The 24,177-nt window shown below is 42.7% G+C and overlaps 1 protein-coding gene across 3 annotated transcripts in view; it reads left to right on the plus strand.

The window, feature by feature from the left end:
- Positions 1-24,177, plus strand: part of fto (FTO alpha-ketoglutarate dependent dioxygenase) — a 126,080-nt gene that overhangs the window by 11,927 nt on the left and 89,976 nt on the right. For 2 of the 3 annotated variants that reach the window (XR_004896832.1, XM_031281486.2), the window contains exons 2-6: positions 8,411-8,488; positions 8,708-9,743; positions 12,223-12,348; positions 17,383-17,462; positions 17,925-18,068. Coding sequence is in view for 2 of the 3 variants with exons in the window: in XM_031281486.2 (XP_031137346.1) it covers positions 8,411-8,488; positions 8,708-9,743; positions 12,223-12,348; positions 17,383-17,462; positions 17,925-18,068 (1,464 nt within the window). In the remaining variant the exon portion in view is untranslated. The remainder of the gene's footprint in view (positions 1-8,410; positions 8,489-8,707; positions 9,744-12,222; positions 12,349-17,382; positions 17,463-17,924; positions 18,069-24,177) is intronic. The other variant, XM_031281487.2, reaches the window with a different exon arrangement.

Below are 24,177 nucleotides of genomic sequence, written 5' to 3' on the forward strand. Positions count from 1 at the left end.
GCAATTACATTTTCAAATGGCTGGGTTTGTAAACCTCCAGAATGTTAATCTGTCACCATTCAAGCTACTGGGAAGAGTGAAAAGAGGATTAAGCTATTCAATTCCTGGTAGAATATTTCCTTTTGTTCAGAATGAGTGAAGGAAAAATAAATAAAGAAATGAGGTGGCTTCTCAAGCAAGACAAGTGCTGTCTGCTATACTTCAGGATTTGGCTAATGCCATTATAGCAAACTTATCTGCTTCAGGATTCCAGGAAGACAGGTTGACGGCCGTGTAAACAGCCACAAATGATATCCGGCCCTTAATTCAATATTAATCTGAGGTCACATCATAATGCCAGTTTATCTGGGTCAAACACTAGCCTACATTAGATAGAATTAGACCTGTCCTAGATGTTCAGTCCACATCTGTTTTGGGCCATATGTTTTTCTAGTGGCTTAGGTGGTTGTCAGCATTTAAACTTAGGCCACTGCTCTAGCTTGTTAATAATACCATATTCAAAAATCTGTTCCAACAAATAGGTCTCGAAAAATAATTTAAGAGCTTGTCTGTCTAGTTGTCTTTGGAAAAAAATATGATATAGTTGATAGCAAAAAATTAGAACAAGACAGGATCCTCTCTATTTTGATATGTTGTCTGATCTTCTGCTGTTTTTTCCCCTCCGAAATGGCTCATTTTATAGGTTGTGTGTGAATGTGACATACAGCTGAGTTGATGGTAAAATATCCTTGAAGTGTTTTGTCAAGCAACATACTTTATCAAATCTTATGTTTAGCATAAGGTTATAATATACCACATGATAATTGTCACAGCTGTCAGCCAATCCGGCACAGTACCCCTGTCTCAGCCTCTCGTTTACCCTTGACTCCCAGCCCCTCCGGTCGGATTGCACATCATCTTTATCCCAGATGAAGTACCAGACTCGGTAGTGTCAGAAGCTGATCTAATATGGAGCCGAAAGGACACAGAGTTGGGAAATCATCGTCATTTGAAGAGGTTGCTTGTCACATGATGGGTTTGATCAACCCGTGCCGCGGTACACAGAGCCGGCTCTTTGCACAGTCTAACAGTGGATTAGAGACACAAGCCACTTCTACTGTGATCAGTCACTCACACAAGGAGACACGTGGCAGGACTGAAATCCTCCTTGAACACTTTATCCACATCATATACAGGCTTCTTCGTCAAGCCTACTGTATGGAAATGAGGAACATCGCTGTTGACAATGATTGAACATACATGCCAGTTCTTTCTTTTTTTATTTAGGCCATTTTGCATGCTTTATTCTATAGTGGTATATCATAGCTGCAACAACACAGGTACTGACTTGATTGTGTTGGTCTATAGCCGCCTGCCCTGCCTGAATGCCACTGAACTGTGACATGTTGAGACAATGGCAGTGTGTGTGAAGAGCCTGGCTCTACACCACTCAGACACTGTGTATGGCTAAGTGCTATTGAATTGTTTATTGTCACAAATCACAAACCTTTCAATGACTAGGTGCGGCCACCATACACCCACTCATTCATCCATCCAGCTGCTCTGCCATGAGCGATGTGTTGGTCTGCTGGGCTCTGAGCAGCGTAACGTCAGCCTCCAGAGCTGGGGATTTTAAACGCTCCACCTGCTTATCGATCTCTTCTGCCCCGCTGAGCCAGCCATGCCCGGCAGAGAGAGAGAGAGAGAGAGAGAGAGAGAGAGAGAGAGAGAGAGAGAGAGAGAGAGAGAGAGAGAGAGAGAGAGAGAGAGAGAGAGAGAGAGAGAGAGAGAGAGAGAGAGAGAGAGAGAGAGAGAGAGAGAGAGAGAGAGAGAGAGAGAGAGAGAGAGAGAGAGAGATGTGAGATGCAGAGGGCAAAAGGGCAATCTGGTGGCCTCAGTCCTCTGGTACTTAGGTCTGTCCTTGACACTACCTGTGGGACAGGCCTGGAGGATGCCTCTTGTCCTCCCTGTAAGCTCCGCATCTAGCCCTTACAGCTGGCCGGCCCTCCCCCCTGGGCCAAGCTGCACTTTGCACAGCCATATTGATTTTTTGGAGGGGTAGGAAAAGTGTGGCTGGGTGGTGAGAGCGAATGAGAGAGGGAGGGGGAAATGGAGAAATTGAGGTAGCTTTCTAAAGCACTGACTTCTCCTTGACTGCACCTCGAGACGCGACAACCCTGTTAGAACAACTCAGTGGCCCTGGTGCCCCGCTGAAAACTGCTAATCACAGTCTTTCAATCAACACTCTCCTTCCTCTCTTCTCTCTCCTCCCTCCATCCCTCTCCCTTCCTCATTTTCTCACTCTTTCCCCTGACTTACCCCTTGCTGAACTGGACCCTGCCTGAATACCAAGGGACTGTGTCTGCATTGAAACTGGCCATTCCACATGGAAAACAGCTGACCTCATGAAAGCATGTTGTAATTTGAAGGTGAAAACTAAAAAGCTTTTCTCGATCGACATAATCTTAATGGAAACATTATGGCCCGGCCACAAACTAACAATTAAGGCAAAATGGCAAATGGTCCTTGCATATCGGTGGTGGTAGCCAAGAGTTCATATGGCTCTTGTGACGACGAGGCTGCTAGTTTGAATCCTGCACTGGGTGTAAAGCTGAAGATGCCCTTGAACAAGATGTTAACCCCCAGTTCCTCCAGCAAAGAATGGAGAAACCTTTTATTGACCACCAGAAATCTTTACATGTCTGGGCTGCTCTTGTGTGTGTGTGTGTGTGTGTGTGTGTGTGAGAAATTGTGTAATGTGAGTGTGAAGCCGCTAGTATGTTTCTGATAAAGAGCATGCTCAGTGAGTGTCTGCCGGATAAATAAAAAGGTTATGTAAGGCATACATCGACAGATCTCTTAAATTGCCCTTCTCTCTTTCTCTTCTTTTCCTCTCTTCTTCTCTCCAGATTTGACACTTGCTAAAGGTCACTGAAACACCTTTTTCCCCCCTTTGAGGTGTAGATAAGTGTGAAATAGATGTTGACACTATAGACACATTGAAAAGCACTTTAACAGAGTGGCCATGTGCCAACCTGTCTGTGCCTGGCTTTGTGCATTTGTAAATACTTTTGAATGATTGATCTGGAAACCTGGGTCCCTCTGTAAACCTTTCAGGTGTAGTGAGAGATCAAAAAACAGATGAGGTCCAGTACTTTCTTAATCTCTCCCTCTCTCACACGCATGCACACATACTGTCCACATGAAAGAATTACACATACCCTTGGATGGCTGGAAAAGTAGCTTTAAGTGTAAGTGTGCGTGTGAGAAAGTGCACACATGGCTCACAAAGAGAGAATTTGACAGGACTTTTGATGTTCAGTTAAAACGGCACACCGGATGTGTGTTAGTGTACCTTATCTCGCACGTGTGACATTTTTCAAATGTGACTGGGCCGCAATAAAGGTCGCATGAGTGTGTGAATGTAATTAATGACTGGCAGTGGTCCCCCACAGCTCTGGTAATGTGCTTAGATCAGTGTTATAAACAGGGCGTGAAAGGTCTGCCCAGCGCCAGCCCTTTAAATGACTGGCCTCTTGTTCAGGTAGATGGATGGAAATGTTCTAATATTAATGATCACACCCCCCGCCGACCTGTCGCGAGGTGAAATGAGCAACGCGGCCTTCAGCCTCCAACAACAATTAACGGGCCAGAGCCGGGCTGTCTGTCATTTGTCATCTTGTACCCCACCTGTGGACCCCCACTGAACACATGCTGAACGTGTCCGTCAATATATACAGAATGTTCACTTTATTGATTTGAAAAAGATATGCAGTGGTTAATCGCAAAAAAATCATCCGCAGTTATTTCTGGGTATATTTTTTTTTCCTTTTTTGTTTTCCAATTCTAAATTGAAGAAAGAAAAAGGTTTCAGAACGTGATTCATTGAATATGACCCATTCCTTGTAATGTGTCTAAATGAGAAACATGCTGCGGATTATGTTCTTAAAAACCAACATAAACATCTGATCCGTTTTATTTGCCTGAGCTTAGACTGAGGACCTTGCATTAAACGTGATTTGTGAATGTAGGCTAGACCTACATACCAGATTGAATCTGTGAATACATCTCAGGATAATACAGATTATCTAGGAAAAATTGACAACAATCAACAGAAAAGTAGCTGAAAGCCATTTTTTTTTTTTTTAAGCTGTTTCTGGAAACATCCCCCTGTTTGACCTCTGGCTCTCACTGTCCAAATTATATTCATGGGCTGGTCCTGAGCAGCAGTGTGGAGACATGGGGTTACACATTACCAACGCCCCCCCCTCTGAGGTCAACTCCAACGCATTCCAGTTAGCCATTGACCAGTTTTCCCAGTTAGCCGTCACACTGAGTCACCAAAATACTAGCTGGTATTCTTAAAATAAATGAATGCCACAATTGGCTTTAAACTAAATTTCAGAAGTGAGAAATTATTCATTTTTGACTTGGATGTTTTTTTAGCATTGCATGCATGAAATGCAAAAAAGTGCAAAAAAGTTGAAAAAAGACCTTTCGGACATTGTAGTACCAGAGCTGCTGTTTTTCAGTTAGTTTATGAGGTAGGACATATTTTTACATGCATATTCTAAAAAGAAAGTCGTTACAAGTGATAAAACTCTTGCTGCAGCAAGAAGCACTGCAACAAAAGTGGAATCTCTCTCTGCATGTGTGCTTGTGTATGTGTGTCCTTGTGTAGGTATTTGTGTGTGGTGGCACCTAGGTGCTGTGTTATCTCACCATAGTTCAAGTTAGTGGCATACCCTGAAGATGAGGTAGACCTCGAACTATAGAGACCTTTATGGAACAAACTTGACTGTGGTTAGCTGAAGAGCCTTGGGTTTTTGATTCAAGGGTTTTTCTTAAATTGCTTCCCTTGTCTATGTTTTTCGTCAGTTATTTTCTACAGTAAGAGCAAAGTTGAATTCAAGGCTCCTACAGACTTTATTTCTTTCTATGCATCACACATGCAAACACAAATGTTCTGTTTTGGGGTGGGCACTCCCTGCCCTTCTTTGCGCCCTGTGTTGCTTCACACAAGCTCCCAACATTCTGCGATCCGGTGCCAAATGGGCCGGGGTGGAAGCGCCTTTGATGTACACGGGTAGTCTGTCTGTTTGAGTCCGCAGTTTTACAGCCGACTTGTCAAAACTGTTGATTCACCATCACTTTTGCAGAAGAGGACCAGTTCTGAAATGAGTGTCACACAAGTACCAATGGCTTGCTGTTTCAACACGGAGCTCTATTACACAGCTATCTCTCAATTCATCCCCGGGGCTGCACAAGACCTGCTTGAGATCCAAGGTTTTCTGCCTGTCTGCACTCTGTGGCACCTGCATCAAAAGAGAAAGTGCTACCCTCCTTTGGTTGGAGGTCTTGAAGAAAATATGGTATACCTCTTGCCTCAAAAAATATAAAAATATAAAATACAGATATCAGCCAAGATGGAAAGATTAATTACAAATTACAGTGTCTCACTAAACATAGCTAACCAAAAAATGTGTACTGGAAATCACAAGCATTGCTTTCACATAGGCTGACACTTCTACTTACTTATTAGTCTTCAGTGCCTACTCTACATTGTAGCTTTTATCTACAATTTGATTGTCAGCCAAATCTAGACAAGTCTAGTGGGACTCATGTCCTCCTTAAGCAGTCGTATCACATACAGTAGATTACGTTCCAATGCACCCTCTGGGGCAGAAACAAGTCAGACTGGAAGTGTTTTTATCCCCGCAGCAACAGAGTTATCTGGCTTGAGCTATTGATGCTAAGCGCTGGACATTAATCTACTCTGCAAAGAACGCTTTGAAGAAAGTGTCCGTTGAAATGTCACAGATGGGAAATAAATGAAATTAATAAATATATGGTACACAGTTTGATACAGTATCTCTTATAGGCCAAGATCAAAGCAAACCAATTGAGTTCTATTCTACCTAATATGTTTTTCTGTGATAAACAGTCCGGCTGTGGGAATAATCCCATCAAGGAAGAGAGAGATTAAAAAAAGAAGAAGAAGAAAAAAAAAAAGCATCAGATATATCACTCAGCGCAGACGGTTGGCGCGGCTACCGTGAAGCATCCGTGTTATTATGGGATTGGTAATCTCGTTTCTTGGGTCAGAGTGGGAACGCAGACCTTTTTTTGCGCCTCGTGGTTTTCCTTCTAGAATCAGGTGCAGACACAGAGACAGGAAGACAGACACAGCGGTCCTCTGATACTGAGGGAGTCCATCTGCTTTAGAGGGCTCCGGTAACTTCTTGTCTTTCCTTTTTTTTCTGTGGAATTTCTGAGTAGCTTGATGTTTTTGACATGTGTGTGACAGCCCTGGTTGTGTGCGATTGGCATCGAGGCATCATGCTCGCTACCCCGGCTGATCGTTTGTTTAAGGGTGGGCATGTATCTGTGTGCATCTATTGGAGCCTTACACACACACACACACACACACACACACACACACATACAAAGGCACACTTTAGTATATATGTACACAGTAGTGGTTTGCGCACTGTGACTAAAGCAGACTGTAAGGATGTTATTTATGTGCACACATGCGCACATCTGCAGCAGATGAATGCCAGGATATGGTTGTGTACACAGACTCACACACAGATAAAAAAACGCACACATATACACACAGGCACATACACATACAACAGTAGCCCAGAGCCTCACCTTGATATCTTGAGCTTCTGTCATGAGTTAGAATTTGACACCAATGAATGTGTGTCAGGTTGTCAATTTCTTCCAACAGCCTTTGAATGCAGTCTGGCCATGAATAGTGCATGTTGTTTTGTTTTTTAGATTCCAACTGTCTGCAAGTCTGTTTTTGTTTGTTCCACAATACCTTGGAAGGCCTATACACTCATGTGCATCCTTTAAGAAAACTTTCAGCAGGTGTTGTGTGTGTTTAGCCTAAGGTAAAGATTCAGCCTGAAGGTAAATTCAGTAAACTGCTTCTGATCTGATGCCCTCCCATTTCTTCCGCCTCCATTGTAAGGATCTGTTTGCCTCCCTCCTGTCTTTAATGCACATACTTTCACCGCTTGCCCTCGTTTTGATCCAGCCCCCTTTTGAGTTAGGACACACATCTTTTTATACCAGCACTTTAATGTTATTAACAGGACATTTTATTTCACTCTAAAAGTCAGGACATGTTTTGGCAGCCGGTCCCCATATTCCCTGTAGTGGGCCACATGAGGTCTTTGGCATTATTAGGGCAGAAGAAATGTGAAACGTCTGTTGTAAATGTCTCGGAAATATACACAGGGTCGGTTCTCCTTAAACTATCACAACCGCATGGTGGTTGATGCACAGGCCATTCATGCTAAACTTTTAAAAATGTAAAAAGACAGTGGCAGGTCGGTGACATTTCTCCTTCCCCTGCTGCTGAGACACCATGCAGAGGCTGTGTGTGCGTGTGCACCTGTGGGGAATGAATATGGGGTTCTGAACCCACATACGCACACAGCTACGACGCCTCCACCTACACATACCTTCGCACACACGCATACGAGAGGCAGGGTGGGGAAATAGTTGTGAAATTTATTTGGGCATATATTTTTAATGCCAGTTGCCATTGGATTTACAGCTCAGAATGGAATGCGTCCCAATGAAAAGTACTTTGATCCCTCCACCAGGTTGACATTTTTATTGGGGGAGCTCTGTATGGCACAGGGCATCTTTTATAAGGTTGTGAGGAACCCCACGGCAGCCTTCACCAAATCATAAAAATGTGAGACGTCAATGAAAATGACCAGGTTCCAGTGCTATCTCAGCCCGTTTTGAGAGCATCATTTGTTTAAATTCATTTATCAATTTGATTCCCAAATACCTGGTCATTGAGTTTTTATGATTTGATTTTAGTTAAACAGTTTGTTCTCGTTAGTACCTATACTCCGGTACGTGATGTTATTGTACATTTCACGCTGTTTATTTATAAAGAATATATTTATAGTACGATGGTTGGAAATGTATTCACGTCAGCAAATGCTCCTTCCTGCTAGGAAAAGGCAGTCTTGCATTCAAAGATTGTGTTTTCAGTACTTACTACTTCTACTACTTTAAAATAAAGTGCCACAGTGGAAGTGGCAGTAGAGCAAGTCTCTGAACTATATAGGCCATACAGGCCCATAGGAGATTTGTGTCTCACACACTCTATTTTTTTGTAAAGATTCTTAACCCAGGAAGTATTGTGAACATTTTGTTAATTTAGTGCCCAATCACAGCAGTTAGGTTTTAGAAGGTGGATGTTTTAAGGTATACGTACAGTAGTTTCCATCACTTCAGTCATATAGAATTTGCTTCTCACACCATCTGTGCAATTCCCCAAAAGTTATACACAAAATCTATTTAAATAGAGGTAATTGATAACTTATACACCAAAGTGAGTATGTAAAAGGTTCCTGCTGCTACTTATCAGCCTATTTAACTGTGTTGTTTTCCACAGAGGCGGAAGCTACTGCAGGAGTTGGGAGACCAGAAGATCCCCTTTCTGGGACCTTCAGATCGGGGATATCAGCAACTGGTGAGCCAGCCAATCTTCCCTGTAAATCTACTGATGCTGGGAGCTCTAGTTTAAAGGGCCTACAGCAGCCTTTTGTCTATTGCTGCTACAGCCCTGTACTGTCTTAAATTTTGCTCAAGATCTGAAAGGCAAACATGTTTGGCGAATAAGATTGCAATTCAGTTTGTTATGTTTTTGTATGTAATGATCATCCTGATAAGAGTGTCTTGTGTTTCCAAGTGGGACTCCAGTTACTCCGGCCTGGTTCTGAGGAGATCCTGCTCGCTGCCTGCTGAGCTCCATGGCCGGGTGCAGGCAGCTCTGCTCACCCTGAGAAGGAAGGGCTGTCTCCTGAGGGATTTGGTTCGCATCCGTGACCGAGATGTATTTACTGCCGTTTCACGGGCTCTGCTGGGTGAGCCAGGCCACACCTACCGATATTTGGACACGCGGCTCTTTGCCATCCCCTGGCACAGTGAGGACACTGATGTCAAAGGCCAAAACTGTTGTGACCCAGACTTTAGGGCTGCTTGCAAAGCATTGTGGGAGCTTAACACCTTCTTTTGCTCTGATGTGTCTCAGCTGAAGGAAGGAGACAGGCTAACACAATGTGTGAAGGGAGAGGCAGAGGCCAAACAGGGTGAAGAGGGGGACACGGGGTCCAAACACAGTGAAGACTCTAAGAATAGTGAAGGAGGGGAGTCAGAGTCCCGACAAAGTGAGGAGGGGGACACAGAGTCCAAGCACAGTGAGGAGTGGGACATCGAGTCGAAACACAGTGAAGAGGGCTGCTCTGGGTCAAAACAAGAAGGAGAATGGGAGACTGAGTCCAAACACAGCAGTGAGGAGGGAGAGTCCTCCCAGGTCAAACCAAGTGAAGCAGCTGTTGCAGCAGGGTCGGAACACAGTGAAGGGAAATTCCCGGGCTGGGCGCCTAAGGCCATCAGTGGCACAGAGACCAAACCTGTGGGACTAGGGGCCCAGGAGAAACCTGTGGCCCAACTCAAGCACAGCTTGTCAGGCTACCACATTGAGGACACAGAGGAACAGGCAAGCGGGCAGGGGTGTTCCCAGCCGAGTCCTCCGCAGGTATACACCGGTCCGGTCAAGTTCAATGTCACCTTACTCAACTACATGGACCCAGCAGCAACAAGCCAGCTCAAAGAGGAGCCTTACTATGGCATGGGGAAAATGGCGGTAGGGTGGCACCACGATGAGAACCTCATCAGTCATTCGCCAGTGGCCGTTTACAGCCATAGCTGTCACAATGACAAAGGTAAGGGTCAAAGCTAAAATAGCTTACTTATAATAATTGTGCTAATAAATTCGAAAACAGTAGTTGAGATCTTTAGATTTAACACTTTAAATCCAAAGTGTATCATGCTAGTCTGTGGCATGTGGATTCAGAAATTAAGATTCCCTTTTCTCTTTCACTTGAATATCCTATCAACTTATCTCAGTTGCTTTATGGTGGATCAGATACAGCTAACCTTGTGTATTATGGCCCTACAGCAGCGCTGTAGCAGCTGTAGACATGGCCCCTGGTGAGGCAGCCATCAGATCCATCTATGTGATAGTGTCAGGGCATTATCAAATGTCATCACTGACTTGCTGCTGACAGCCTTATCGCCGGCCGTGCGTTGGGAGATCACAGACATTTGGATCTGAGCTCTTAACGTGCACTCAATGGCGCAGTCTAACAAACAGGCCTTATCACACACACCGCATCTCATCTAAATCATTTCCCCGAGAAATGATCGATGTGCAATTATCTGATATGGAATAATGAGCCCTGCTTTGATAAGTGTTACTAGACTGTACCGTATGGATAATACGATGTCTCCTAATTATGGAATGTGCAGTCTTTCCAGAGCTGATAGTGCACGATGATCGAGTTGATAGACAATCTCAGAGAGAGAGGAACTTTGCTTTCTAAAGCATATGCAAAGCAACTATAGAAGACCGTACCACCATATCAAAAATGTCTCTTTGTAATTTGTTTGTTTTCACTTTCAAAGTTTGCATAGTATACAATAGAAAGATACATCCTCAGTTTTTATTGTAAAAATAATAATCACAACACTAATGATTGATGAAGCGCCTCTTTGTGGATTCCTCTTTGCATTAACCCTTTATCATCAAACCAAATAAGTGGATTTAAAAATAAAAGTCCAATGTCTATTAAGCAGCCACTCACCAGATTGTTCCTTGCACCTTCCAAAGGCTGGAAGGAGAGCAGAACATGATTTCCTGTTGTGGAGAGAGAGAAAGGTTTAGGCGTAGCTCAGCTGTACTGTTAACGGTGGAAGCTCTACACAGTTTGCATATGTGTCTCAAAACTGTAATTTTTCAGAATCAAACAGGTGAAATGCCAACTGCTCTGACATCCCAAACCAGTTTACAGCTGGGCTTTTTTCATTGGGGTCTCTTAACCAGAAACACCTGCGACAGCATTCTCTTTCAATGATTTGTTCTAGGCCATTTCAACTCTGACCCTGTGAACACGGGCTTCAAACACCATGGCATAACACCTTGCAGTGTTTAGCAGCTGCGTCTTTTCTAGTCCTAAATGACCCAACAGTTCCAGACTTTAGAGAGGAGAGTCTGATTAGAGCGCCATGGAGCTATATCCCAGTGGCTGGCTCTGATGACTCCCAGAACCAGGCTAATGAAAGTGTTACCTTGGGGAATGTTGCACTTTCACAATAAGTTCACATTTCTTACATTGTCCCTGAGAAGAAAAAAATACAGCAAATTAGATATCTACAGAGACTAGACGTTTTGCATGACACCTGCTTCCTTTGATAGGCTTTTGTCTTTGAGCAGCCTCACCTTTTTTATTGCTTCAGCCAGAGAAGTGTTCTGAGTGTTTTTCCCAGCTGCGCTGATCCAAAGGAATCTGCCACGACTGAGTGTTTTCCGGCACGGAGGATGATATTCCACCATTCCTGAGGCCTTGGGGAGTGCTGTCATTAGCTGGCTCTCAGAGCACAATGGCTGGAAATTAAGTTACTATTTATCCGTGCTGAGCAAAGGAAAAGGCAGCTGTGGGGCAGAGAGGCCCAGAAAGACTTTAGTATTGATTTTGCTGAAGGGTGTTGGCCAGCCAAGCCAAATCTTGTTTTCTTAGTGTGCCGTGTAAGAATGGAAGGAGAGAGAACAGGGAAGGTGGTTACAGTGAATGGGTTCAGAAACAGGAATATCATAGGATACCCGCTGTCCAATAACACACTCTCACACACTCACTAAACAACATCAAGAGCTTTTATCTAACAATTTCCTCTTGCACAGCATAATGATGGCATAAAGATCCTTTGCTAACCTAGCCTATATAATCACAGTAACATATCTTTGCTCTGCTGTTAAGTGATTCTTTCTTTCTGGAGACAAAGGCTTACATCTTACATCCATTGTTTGAGTGGTATGGATTTAATCATTGCACTCCTTACTATTTAATTTAATTCATTGTTTTGGCTACATCATAGGCATCGCTATTGCCTAAGATTGTTTAGCCTTGCATTACCAAGATATCACTTGATGTGGAAAAAAGTGGTTCAAATTAAATAGTGTTAAATAGCCATCATATCGTGATAAACCACATGCTTCCCATGAAAATGTTAGGAATTTTAAACGTATTGCACTTTTACACTCAGTTTAAGCCACGCTGGTTGAAACTGTCAAACCAAAAGCCTGAAACATGAATATAAATGTAAAATGCAAATGTTACAGTGAGTTGGGCTGTGTATGACTGACAGGTGAGAGCAGTGAGGGAGGCAGCGGTGAGATGGCATGCTGGAGGATTGGGCTCAAGGTAGCCTGGGACATCCACACACCTGGCCTGATGCTGCCACTGGAGTCTGGAGACTGCTATTACATGAGAGGTACTGAATCTTCTCCATAAACACACACACACACACACACACACACACACACACACACACACACACACACACACACACACACACACACACACACACACAGACATGCACACATGCGCACATGGACATGTAAACACGTTGCTCACACAACTTAGCCACATCTATCACCATGGCTGACTTTGAAGGAAGGAACACTTTTATTACCCTGTGTTTTAGTGTTTCTTGTACTTTGTCCCAAATGACCCATCCCAGGAGGATGCACTTCACTCTCATGCTCTATTCTCTTCTTCTAGCCCTCTCCGCAGGAGAAGTGGGGCTGAGGTGTGTGTGTGTGTGTGTGTGTGTGTGTGTGTGTGTGTGTGTGTGTGTGTGTGTGTGTTTGTGTGGGTGGGGTGTGACTTGGCCTGAACACAGAGCTTTAAGGTTCCATGAAATTGTGTGCATTACAGAGGTTACGAAAACCAAATGTTATTTTTTGAAGTCCTGTGACCCAGTGTTGACTATGTCTCTATGGAGGACAGACAGCGAGCCACAGGGGTGTAAATCACAGCTTAATGCTTCTGGCTGCAGCAGACACCTCCACCCTCTTCTTCTCGGCCCTGTGGGCCCTTCCAAGCTTTCTCATATTTTGTGAGTGTGAGGACATTTATCCACATCACAGCAGAAGCTTGTGTTCAGATGTAGAGTACAAGCAGTTAGGGCCCCTGGTTCGGATGAATTGGGGATTTATCATGTTTTAAAGTCACATGCTTTCATAAGGATATAGGAATAGACATACAGTAACATCTTGAGTCAGTCTTCCCTTGATATGCTCAATGAATTACTGTATTAAAAAAACAAATCTGTGATTGATTTGTCATTTGTAAGTTTAAGATAAACTAAATAGATATTTTAACTGATATAGATGAATAGTACAGCCTGAATACACTATTCATCCATGGTATTTTTTGAGAAAATAATATCTACTGTACAGAATGTGGATTTTTGTTTACTCTAAGGACTCATATACCTTCATCATCTGTTATTTAATCCATGTTTAAATACCAAAGCACAACCTTATTTCTTTTTTTCCTACTTTTATTTCTCGCCAGCTTGGATTGGCTAATTCCCTTTTACTGCAGCCCTTCTAACAGCTTAGGCCGGTTACACACTGGATCCGTCCGTCCGTTTATATTTCGGCTCCAATGTTAACAGGTTAGAGCTTTACACACTGCCTGCGTGAGACGCGCGTCTCACACGCGGCTCGCCTGAGACGCGTGCCTGCTAGAAATAGAACCGACGCCTATTTTTCACGCGAGACGCGAGCGTGTTGGAAGCGTTTCCAGGCAAAATAGAATAGGAAAATATGATTATATGTCATTTAGACACAAATGCATATTAATAAATGACATCTTGATGTTTGAAAGTCTCTAGGTTTTGACATCAATGTAGATATAAATGTAATAAAAAATTTCAGAGAAAAGATTTTCAAATATTGCACCTGTCATACAGAACGAAATATTCTGTAACATATTTTGCAGTCAATACTACCGACGTTGTCTTGCTTTAATCAAATCAGTAGGCTATATATTTATGTTTAACAACTCTCTCCCCATACGTCGAACAAGCCTATATATAAAGGGTAGGATAGGCTACGACAACGTAGTGTGTGTTCAGAGTGACGGTCCAACATCAGATAGGCTATATAGGCTCTTTACAGCTACACAAAGTTGTTATAAACAGACAGCCCACTTACCCTTTTTTCAGTGTTTGAATGTGTCGGCGCTATGTCCCGCGATTAGCCCTCCCTGTACCTAGCAGCAGGAGCAGCGCCGCGTCAGACACGCTTCTGGTGTGTAGGACACAGAAAAATCCACGCAGCCGCCACGCTTCTGAGACGCAACAGAAACACCACGCTCGCGCGGCGCATCCAGTGTGTAACCGGCCTTACTGTTGGCCCCTGGCGGACCATAGACAGACATAACAGCATAATTGTACCCAGTATTCATCAAGACATCAATATATCAAATTCATTTTCTTTTATTTCCATTTCTATCTTTTTTTTTAAAGATTATTTTTTTGGGCTTTTCCGCCTTTAATGGACACGACAGATGAGAAAGGGGAGAGAGAGGGGGAAGACATGCAGGAAATCGTCACAGGTCGGCGTCGAAAACCTCTAAATATATGTGCGCCTGCTCTACCCACTGAGCCAACCCGGCCACTCCATTTCTTTTCTATATGTTATTATCAATTAGTTTAGGTATTTACATGTGTAATAATATATGTATTTGACCTAGTGATTAGAGAGATTTTCTTGTGATTAAAAGATTACTGTTTTGATGTCTCCAACAGCCGATACATATATCCATCTAGTGTACAATGACAAGACACTGAAACCCTACATGTGCACTCTGCATACACTGCTAAGATTTTCAGAGTTTTGAGTCAGGGGGGATGTAACTGATTGAAAGACGGAACACATTTGTGGAGGAGATACGCTGTACTTTAAGAGTATTTTGTGTATTTCTTTGATGTTTTTGTTGAGTTTAATTTGAGGTTTCTTAGCCCGAGATCCCACAAGGCCCATTCTACAACTACAAAACATATAACCAAACTACAAAACGGTTTACGAAACATTTACTCAAGAAGAGATTTTGGTTAGTGAGAATACATTTGTACCGAGTACTGCCAATGTGTACAATATTTACCCCATATTTCACTCAACAGCACAATGTTTTTAAAAAAACTTTTTTTTATGTGTTTGCCTCCACAAGTGAATTCACAGTCTCCCCAGGTAGGGCGTGATATGCGAAATTGTGCTTATGGTACAAATGCAGAACCTCAATCAAAACAAGAAGATAACTGACGTTTTTGGACATATCATACTGTAGGTGCACAAAATCACATGGATTGTCCAGATGCTGCACAGGTACAACACCTGGTGCCTAGCAACATCAAATGTTGCATACAAATGCTATATCATAAGTGACTGCATTCTGGATTAATCAGCATGACTACAGCAGGTGAGAAACTGCTGTTTTGTTAAACATCAAGAAAATATGTACATTTCAAACATGTCACACAGGAAGCTGCTTTACTTGTACAACGTAGGTTTAACTCTGTGTCTGTAAGTGTTAATCTTACATCCACATACCATCTAACATGTATATCTATCTGAATATTAGATTACCTATCTGCTGTATCTACATTATGTTGAAGTGTTTGTCGATCTGAATCTTTTTATTTTTTACAACTAAGGAATAGGAAGGCTTTAATGAATTCCTGAAGTTGACTCTTTGAAGCTGCTATGTTTTCATCTGAGAGCAGCGATGTCTGTACCTAATATTCAGCTTGACAGGGCTTGAAGCCGACCTCCTTTAGCTGGATGAGATTTACAATAGAACAGTCAGTTTCAGGCCAGCCATGATAATAGAGTGATGGGCTGTTGTGCAGACCATTCTAATGGGACTTGACTGTCGCGGATCAGTGGGGATTTATGCTCCACTCGGTGAGTACGCCCTTGAGAGGCCAACTGCTGCACAACGATAGCAGCTCACACAGTCCTTGGCTGTCTATTGCTTTGTTGGTCTACCTGAATTAAATACTTGGCACAACATATGCACGCACATATACATTTGCGCAACTCACATGCATAAAAACACTCGCATTCCTCTGCTTATTGGAGGAAGGACAGCCCCCCCCCCCAACCACCCTGTTTCAAACACACACATGTACATGCAGACAGAGCAGCCACCACTAGACCATGTGTTCAAATACGTTGTAACAGTGTTTTAGTGACATACACCATTTGACAGATAGTTTTGTGGTATTAAAAGAAAACTACAATGTTGTCTAACTACAGGCACCATAATGTCTTTTCAGCACCATTTGTCGCCGGCTGGCCTTTTTGAACTGCTAATGTCTGAGCTGCTGGAGGCAAATTGAATCACCATCATTTCCACCCAAATGGAATTTCAGTGGTTAAAAAAGAACAATGCAAGTCTTGACACCGGGCCTGTTCAGTAATAAGATTTCCAGCTCCCAATGCACAGGGGGACTGGAGAAAAAGAGTTGACCCAATATATTTAAAAGCCTGCTTCCTGGAAAAGGAGGACAAGTGGCAGCAGGCGCAGGGGTTGAAAGAAAGATAAATATTTATTACAGTTATCGAGTTTGCCTCTACTCCCTCCTGATCCCACTGACGCATCAGACGCGCCAAGAAAAGAGCAGATTGATGGAGATAATTTGTTATTGGATATAAACAGTTTTAAAGACGCAGAGTAATTCTGCCCAGAGACCTAATCCCTCACAATCTCATCAGGGTGAAGAAAACACCGGCAAGTTGTTTTGTTTGTCACCATCTTTTTTTCTCTCCACCAAACAATAATGTCTTCCTCCCAAAGCATTTGGCTGTTTGACTTTCAAATCACAGGCATTAGCCAGTGTACTCTTGCTCAAGGCGGCTGTAAATATGCACATGTGCTGTGAATGACAGCTCTGTCACGGCTAAATTAATTATTGGTATGAGGCAAATAATGGCAGAGCTGAGAAACATCTATACACACAAAGAAACACATGGAGGGATACACAGGAAACAGCAGTAAGGCCTTTTTGTAAAGCTTCTGTGATATTGGACAAATGTTTGTTGGTATGGCTCTTCCATCTTGACAGATTGAGCGCGATCTGGTTTTGTTTGGTAATTAAAATTATAGTACAATGCCGCTCATTCTATTTGATTCGGCGCTGGACCAAGCGCAATCTGTGATGGCGTACGTGATGATTTAGTTGTCATGTTCCTTCACGCCCTGCTTTTCATCTGTTTTTCTATTGTAATCAGTTCTTTTATTTATTCATTTTATTTATTATAATTATTTAAAAATGAAATTTTAACTCTTATTCCATTCTGCTGTGGTTTTTTGCTTTACAATGATTTATCAAATGGTCATTTCTGATTTTTTTGTTGTTTTTTCTTACTTTCTCTTCTTCACTGCTCTGTTGATGATTGTTGGTGGTATAGTTAACATGTTCTCATAGATTTCTCTTCCCTTTATTCACCAGATGACCTGAACAGTACCCACCAGCACTGTGTCCTGGCTGGAGAGACCACACGCTTCAGCTCCACACACAGAGTGGCAGAGGTGAGAAGCCAACAGGCCTAAAAGGGAAAACGCAGTGTTTCAAATTATGTTGTGAAAATTCTGTATAGCGAGCCAACAGTCGCCTTTGGTTTCAGTAAGGACTGCTGCTGGTAAAAAATGACTTAATTAAAAAAGTCTTGTTTTCATTGAAATGGAAGGATTCTGTTATCTCAATTGTGTAAAACGAAATGTGCAAATGCATGAAAGCTTTTTAGAAAAAGTAAATAAACTTTGTCTTAATCATCCACTGACACCATGAGAAACAAAACTGAAAAATGAATGGCATTTGCAGTACATAGCATATTAAATGGAATTTGTGTGTATGTTAAAAAACGAGGTATTTATTAAACTTAACTTTAAACTAAACTTAAGTTTTTGCTTGTCTTTTGATTGACAGGGCTTAGTTGAAAACCCTGCATGGCAGTAATGTGTATAACACTGGGTCTGTCCCTCTCCTACCAGTGTTCCAGTGGTACCCTGACCTACATCCAGTCGCGGTGTCAAGAGGCCCTGTCCAACCTGCACACTGACCCAGAGACAGGCTCCCACAACCTGCTGGCCCTGCTGCCAACAACGCTACAGCACTGTGAGGAGATTCACAATGAGGTGGGGACATGGTGTGTGTTCACATGCATCCGCATGTGTGTGTACACATTTGTTTGTGATTTTTGCACAATTTCATGTGTGTGTGTGTGTGCTGTTGACATTTATTTGTATTGGCACTGTTAAGTCTGTATAGGTGTTTATTTTTAACTAACCTGTTGCCCTTATTACTACTTATGGAGCGGGCCTGAATCAAACAACATTTGGAAATGTTTTAAAATAGTTTTAGCCTGCTTGGAGTACCAGATGAGTGAGGTTTGCTACATTGGACAACAGAGCATGTGCCAATAACCGTTAAACAATAGCATGTCAGCCTTTGAAAGTTGTAATACATTTTTCTGTGATCATGAACCTTCCTGACACCATCTGAATTCTTCAGAGGCTGCAGTGCTCGACCATCTGGTACTCCAAGGAGGTTAAAGATGGCTAACAACCATCTGCAAATATGACAAAATTTCATCAGGACAGGATCACAGAACATATTAGAAAAGTGTCATGAAATATAGAGAATTCAGGCATATGAATAATATGGATAAATATCTGGGAGAATTGAATTTATTTGAAGAAAGATATAAGCGTATGCATGTATGCACACAGTACACTGCACATATTGAATACATACCCTCTGGGGTTTATTTATTTGACTATAGCCTACAATATTTTTTTCATATCAAGTCAACACCATTCCATGTTGGGGTGCTGGGTTAACCAGACAAAGTATTATCAGGGACTAACAATACAGTATGGCAAAACATAGTCAAAGGAATTGATAAGCAAGAAACATGCATGATACAATTTAATCCTGGTTTAATATGCCCTTTCCATTTCCTCTGCATCATGGGACTAACAGACCATACTGGTTGTTTTTACTCAGGGAAATGCCTGCAATATGAAATCCAGGTTGTTCTCATTTGTACTGGCCTGTGATTGATCATGAGGCAATAGCCTCTCCATATGTTATCTAAAGATGGAGTCATGCCCCGCTCCCCTCGCTAACCCCTTTTCACTCACAAGGAGTGATGCTGGCTTGGGGTATTGGGAGATGAATTGAAGTGAAGTGAGGTCAAAAAAGAGGAACGCGAGGGGCCGCCTGCGGAGCCACCTGCCCCCTGTGCTAGCTTGCCACAGGCCAACAGTTAATATAGCACTTCACCTCTCCCCCTTTACACCCCTGGGCTCAAAGCGCACATCCTAGCCGACGCTAGCACCCAGGCCCAACAGCGGGACGCCATGACAGATGAGTCTGACGTAAGGTTGTTTAAAGGTTGTAGACAATATTAATTATTCAGTCCTGCCAAACAATAGGGCTGTCTGTGTCAGGAGGGGCGCTGCGCTAGTTGAGCTAGCAACACCTGCTATTTTGCTGCATAGCGCCACAGGATTACCAAGCACAGGCCCTCGCCAGGAGGGCCATGCAGGTTTATTTAGGAAAACAGGATGCTATTTATAAAAGAGCAGGTGTGTGCCTATCTATGTGTGAATGTTTAAGTAAGGGGGGTGCTCTCAGGGGCTCAACCCTACCCTACCTGGCGCTCACAATGATAGATGTGGCCATTTGTTTGGAGTTGCCCACGAGAGCAGAACACCCACTTAAATGATGTATTGGTGGTGGAGTTATTTATGATGGCGGCCCACTATGGCGTGTGGCGTGTGCATATTGCGCAGGTCGTGTTTGACATGGACGGCCGAGGAGCGAACAAGGCTGAGACGCGCAGGCGGCCTGACCTGAGCAGTGCCTTATGGGCCTTTCCTTAAAAAGTGCTAAACAGCAAGCTAGCACCGGCTGACGTGCCACAGATATATTGTGCAATGTGGTGCAATGGGGGGGGGGTGGGGGGGTGGGGAGGGGACTGGAGGTTGACACTTGTCAGAAGACGTGGGCGGGTCTGACGATGATGAAACAGGGCGTTTGCCATCTGAGTATGAGTGTTCAGCGATGGGGCGGGATGTCGAGTTGAAGTAGGGGTAGATGGGAGACAGAAATGAAGAAAACTGAAGTTCCCACCTGTTTGTTAAGCATGGTCCCTCTCACTGTCTCTTTTTAATCTTTCCCCCTGTCTTAGATGGCGAAGGTTGGGGTAGTCTCACATAGCATCGCCACACGGCCCCCGTGTGCATGTTTGGCTTTGAAATGCTAATCCCAGATGCAAACGTCTTGTCTCATTTAAAGCCACTGTGTCACTTCCCAGGTGGGTGTGTGACAGAGTGCCCTGAGGGACCCCGTATAATGATGCTAGTCCCCCCACAGTAAATATTGAAGGAAGCGACAAGGTTTTCCCACATGTTCAGGCAGATAGTAAACTGTAAACTGTGTGGAAGCAGGTGTGTGTGACCTTCCAATGTCCTGTTTTCAGGCCAAAATGTCTCCCCAGGCTCTTGGGTCGCTGTTTGGCTTTGAAACACCTTTCCTTCGAGCCTTATGCTGGCAATATCATTGCAATCTTTTAAATCATCTCTCAAAACACATTTTTTTCTGTCAGCAGATCTGTGCAGTATGTAGTTTGTACTTGTTTGTCCTGTTGTATTTACCAGTTTTATTACTCATTATCGGTGGTTTTAATTATTGTGAGACATTTTTACTACGTCTGTTAGGATCACAAGGGATAAAATGTTCTAAAATTGAATGTGTTTCAACCGTTCTGAGCTCTGCTAAATCATGATTTAACAAAAGATTCCTGTTGTTTTCTTAAGTTTTAGTTAATTTAATGACATTGGTCAAATGTATATGAAGGAGCTCTTCTTCAGTGGCAGTTAAGATGGGAAGACTACTTTTAGCTTCTGTTGTGGCCTGAGAAACATAATTGAACACTACTATTTTATAGATATAGAAAGAAATGGAAATGTATACGGCAATCTGCGAATGTACAGTATAACCTAGAATGACCACTCTGGCAAGTGTGTGATGAGTGTACATTGCGTGCCTGGTTGCTCAGAGAGAGCTGGGGGCACCAGTTCTCCTGGCTGATGTGTGAGGAGGCCGGGAAAGGCAAACAGAGAACGGCAGAGTAGGATCGATCCCACTCTCATCAGCTCCCACCTCAGGGCCATGGCCCGGAAATTGATTGGACCCGCTCAGGGAATACCGTGAAGGTGTAGAAAAAAAAAAACGTGCCTCATTAAATTGGAAAAAAGGCTTCAACTCCAGAGTTGCCGTAGTGGGAGGCAAGTTGACTAATGTAGGGCTAATGTGTAGTTAGTGTGTCCATCACCTGGAGAGATGACAGCAACTGCTGCAGGGGAGTCACTAGCTCTCCTCTTGCTCCCCCACGCCGTCACAGAGAAAAACCAGCCCTAACAACCACTCTCTTCTTCGCACACACCTTCGATCTGTCTGCTTGGGTAGGTGGCATTTAGTCCGAGTACCCCTCTTGGTAACTCTCAGCTGGGTGGCCAGATTCCAAATGCCACGTAGCCAACACTCCTCGCTAGCTTTAGATGGTCTGCTTTGTGGCTGCCACTGGCCTGCGCAGTGGGGTACAGGCAGCCATGTCAGCTCAAAGTGGAGACACAGGTTGGTTTCTTCTCACTAAAGGACAGGCAGACAATCAGAGAGATGGAAGGAGGGACTGACAGAGAGAAAAGGACGTCCAATATTGGCGCTCAGCGGCTTTGTTGTGTGTTTGAGCTGTAGTGATCGAAGGGGAGTGGATTTGGAGAGTGTTGAGGGGACCATAAAGGATGACATTTCTTTGAAGGGTGGCTTGTATGGAGTGACTGAGAGGCTGCTGAGCAGTGCCACTGGCTGTGTATTCTCCCTGACATGCCCCAGTCCTTGCATGTCATCCCTGCTGTGATCAGAGCCTATTGGAAGCAAATGGCAGGATGATTCTGTGCACAACTTCTACACAAGGCAGACCTCACTCAAGTTGTTTCTGCAAATAATTCTCGCCATTTGTTTTAACTTGCTTGGGGTAGGTGACTTGCTTCATAATACAGAGCAATGGCCACTTAAAAATTGAAGCTCAATAGTATATGCTCAGTGTTCACACTCTTCCATGGCACTTTGATTAGCAAGAATCAGGATGTTGGCGACTTGATATGAGTTCAAAACTACAGTATATATATTTTTTCTTTCTAGCACAACCACTTAAGTCACTTCACAAAGATTCAAAGTTCCGAAGCTATTCGACAAGCCGAAAAGCAGTTCTGACGGAGCATACTAACTTGCAGGTTTTATAATGAAGGGACAAATCTTCCTCCCATAGATTACGCTCATATAAATAATACATTGCATTGGCTGACATTTTTTGGACAACAACAAATTCATAAGACCTGTGTTTGCTGGTTATCTTTTGTTCCAGTGCAGGATTTTTCATGTTACTGCACTGCAGCAAAAGGTTCTAGAGAGGATGTGAGGGTGGATGCCATGCTAAGCACTTGACATCAACAATAGAGATGTCATGTCGTTGTATCTCATGTTTCAAGTCATTGACAGCATTGACTTTTCAATACTTAACCAAGATCTCAAAACCATTGAGTAATATGTTTCATGGTCCTCCAAAAACTTATCAGCTAGTTCAAATGAATTGTATGCGAGTATAATTTGTAAGAGACAGGGCTGCGTGAGGGTGGAAACTGGTTCATACAAAACATTTTGCTATTTGAATGGAGACTTTTTGGGTAGAACTCACCCACTTAAACCTTGTTGTGACTATGAGTTTGCAGCTCTAAAACAGGTCTGTTGTATACATTGGCTAATGCTCTGTGAGAAGAACAAAACCAAAATAGTTTTCAGAAAAGGAACAATAGCTCTCTCTGTCCCATTTGATATGTGACTCCTTTGTATGCAAAGACTTTTTGTGTTGTACAGTTGTCGGCGTCAAAATGAAATGGAGCGTGCATTGTTTTGGGTGGATGATGCTTTGTAGGACGTTTTGGGGGAGGGCAACTTACAGCGTCTTGTGTTTACGTTGGCGGCATTTGGGGCAATCTTTGACATACACGCTCACATTGGCAACTGTATTCAAAGCCACTCACACACCTATGTAGACAGATACACGCAAGAGCGCAAACACACTGGTGCAAATACAGGTACAAACACACAAACATGCACACGAAAAGACACTTAGAAAATAGATAGGCTACACCTGGCTACATGAAGCATCCTTGCGAGGATTAAATCAGCACTTCAAAAGAGCAGGAAACAAAAATACTCCCAGCGGAGGAGAGGGGAGCGGCTCGGCAGCCGAGACTGTCATCTCCAGACGGAGCGAGGGAGTGGGAGGGGAGGGGAAGGAGGGAGGGAGGAGAATGAGGACAGGAGAAGGAGGGCGGAGTTTTCAGGTGTGCTGGCTGGAAGGTGTGTATGTGTGAACAGACATATTCACATTTGTGTGTGATGTCTGTTTGTCCGGGTGTTTGTGTTTGGTAAGGTTGTGATTGTACTCATAGAGATGACCAATGTTTGTACTGTTTGCGAAAGGACAATTTTTAAGTCTTACTAAGGTAATTTAGTCTTTACTGTGTTTCTCCTTTTAGAGACCTCATAACGTGATTGAATATACTTTGAAGTGATTTTATGACAAATAAAATATGCAACAATTAAACTTTTTTCAAGGGAAAAAAAAAAAAAAAAAAAAAAAAATATATATATATATATATATATATATATATATTTTTTTTCCCTTGAAAAAAGTTTCATTGTTGCATATTTTGTTTTTATTTGTCATAAAATATATACATATATATATATATATATATATATATATATATATATATATATATTCCCCAAGCCCAACATTTTTATTTTCTCACAGAGAAAATTTAACACATTGAAATATGAAATATATAACAATTTTGATAACAATTTTTTTTTTTTGCTTAGACAGAAAATGTACGACGGTAAACACTGAAATATTTCATTCAGAAATGAGATTGTTACTAGGTGAAAATTCTACACATTGCAAAATTAAACCATCTGATGCTACTTTTTACAATTTTTTACTTGGTCAAATTTGACAGACCATTTTCGAAGTAAAATGTCAATTGAGGATCAACAGGAATTCACAGTATATTTGTTTGTACATGTTTGACATTATAAATTTCCATATGTACAGTATCTTTATTTCATATGATAATTTAATTATTTACAGTGCAATATCAAATAATGTAC

This window comes from Sander lucioperca, chromosome 3 (assembly GCF_008315115.2).
Source record: "Sander lucioperca isolate FBNREF2018 chromosome 3, SLUC_FBN_1.2, whole genome shotgun sequence".
NCBI lineage: Eukaryota > Metazoa > Chordata > Actinopteri > Perciformes > Percidae > Sander > Sander lucioperca.